This window comes from Bos taurus, chromosome 5 (genome assembly GCF_002263795.3).
Source record: "Bos taurus isolate L1 Dominette 01449 registration number 42190680 breed Hereford chromosome 5, ARS-UCD2.0, whole genome shotgun sequence".
NCBI lineage: Eukaryota > Metazoa > Chordata > Mammalia > Artiodactyla > Bovidae > Bos > Bos taurus.
The window spans coordinates 31383649-31385733 of NC_037332.1; the positions used below are offsets into that span (position 1 = coordinate 31383649).

Here is a 2085-nt window from a genome sequence, read left to right on the forward strand (position 1 = left end):
GAAATATAAAGTCTCTTTTGAATCTTTCATTATTAAGCATTTCAGATTGATTTTTTGGTAAATTTTATTCTATTTTTTTTTTTTTTTGAGAAATCAAGCCACCTATGTGTGTTAACTTTTCACCCTAATTAATTTCTTGTCTTATTAGTGTGCTTGTGGAAGAATGCTTTCATATTCTTTCCCAATCAATAGAGCATAGACTTTTCAAATGGAAGTTTAAAATATTTGCCTCTACTTTTCAATAACAAGATATGGTGCTCAGGCAAGCTCTAGGATCTTTTGTGTACCCTATTTGACTCTGTGTTGAGGCAGACAGGGGGCTTCCCCAATGACTCAGTGGTAAAGAATCTGCTGGCAGTGCAGGAGACACGGGAGATATGAGTTCTAAAAGAGATGGACACGACTGAGCGAGAGCAACGACCTCGAGAAGGAAGAGACAACATAAGAGAAAGCTCAATCTTTGCAGTTTTGATGAGTAAATGTAACTTACTTCAATGCCTAAAATATTGTGGATATTTTCCCAATGTCCTTTTCACAGCTGTCTTTACTTCATTGTTCCTTAGGCTGTAGATAAGGGGATTCAGCATGGGTGTGATCACACTGTATTGTAAGGAAGAAAGCAAATCCAGGGAGGAACCAGAGGGAGGCATGAGATAGCGCAGCATACCTGAGCCAAAGAACAGGATCACTGCGATGAGGTGGGAGGAACAGGTGGAGAAGGCTTTGCTTCTGCCTGTGGTGGAGCTGATGCTCAGAATGTGGAATATAATACGAACATAGGAGAAGAAGATTGGGAAGAAGTTTCCAAGCCCAAGGAATATAGTGGAGAAGGACAAGATACTGATATTGATGGAGATATCAGAGCAAGACAGAGGGAAGAGGGAGGGCAGCTCACAGGTGTAGTGGTGGATAGTTTGAGCATCACAGAAGTCCAGGTTAATAGCCAAGAGCACAATGATGACTGCATTGAGAGAGGCCAGGCCCCAGGAGCCCCACACCAGCCCCTTGCAGAGCTGGTTGCTCATCACCTGGTTATAGAGCAAGGGGTGGCAGATGGCAGCATAACGGTCGTAGGCCATGACTGAGAGCAGACAGGCTTCATTTCCCGCAGTAAGAAACACAAAGAAGACCTGGGCTAGACAGCCCTCTACTGAGATGGTCTTCTTCTCAGACAGGAGGTCCTTCAGGAGCTTGGGCACAGTGACAGAAGAGAAGCAGAGGTCTAGGAATGATAGATTACTCAAGAAGTAGTACATGGGCGTGTGGAGGTGGGAGTCAGTCCTGATCACTAATATCATTGTCAGGTTCCCCAGTAGTGTCTGGAGGTAAATTCCCAGGAATAATATGAAGAGCAGAGCTTGGATGTGGGTGTCGTCAGACAGCCCAATGAGAATAAACTGGGTGATGGTGCTGTGGTTCCTCAAGGCCATTTGTTGAGATTATTTTCCTGTAGTAAAATAAAGGAGAGGTGAGATCGCCTATGATTGTTCCTGTTTCCTTCACAGCATCAGCCTTTCTGCTTACACATTTCCCCCTGTGCTGTTTGGGTGCTGAGTGTTGAGACACTCAGTATATCCGTCACTGTACCTCAGCAAGAAGTTTTATTCTATTTTGTCAATCGTATTCTTGGATTGCCGTCTTCACATACTTAACAGAGCATCTCATTCCTTTTTTATAGGGATTTAATTGGAAAAATAAATGTAACTGGCTTCCTTGTACATTCATGGTAGTGAGTTTCCACCTGGGTTTTTCCTGTTTAGAGAGCCTTATAATCTTTTGGTCTTAAGAACCATTATAGTATGGATTTGCAGCAGTTGTTTTAAACTTGTCTCCTTTCCATATCTTTATGTTTTAGGTCATAATCATCCAGTGACTTCTAACTTCCTAAGCAGCTCATTAAATTTCCATTAACATTGTGTGTACAGAGTATCTCAATCACTATCTCAGTTTTTTTCTCAAAGTGATTTTGTGATTTATTTATGGCAGCTGATGATATCCATTTTACTGTTGAAAAATGTGATATTCAGGGAGCTTTTGTAATGCCATGTTGACAACAAGAAAAAACCATTGCTTTTTCTAAAACCA

General features: G+C 41.7%; 1 protein-coding gene across 1 annotated transcript; it reads right to left on the minus strand.

The window, feature by feature from the left end:
• Positions 1–491: 491 nt before the first annotated feature.
• OR8S25 (olfactory receptor family 8 subfamily S member 25) lies at positions 492–1430 on the minus strand. Its single transcript, NM_001390291.1, has one exon. It carries the CDS (start codon positions 1428–1430, stop codon positions 492–494), a length of 939 nt encoding a protein of 312 aa, NP_001377220.1.
• Between the last annotated feature and the right edge of the window lie 655 nt (positions 1431–2085).

Excerpts from the sequence above, each read along its gene's own strand:
- OR8S25 (NM_001390291.1), bottom strand. The coding sequence starts at position 1,430 with ATGGCCTTGAGGAACCACAGCACCATCACCCAGTTTATTCTCATTGGG.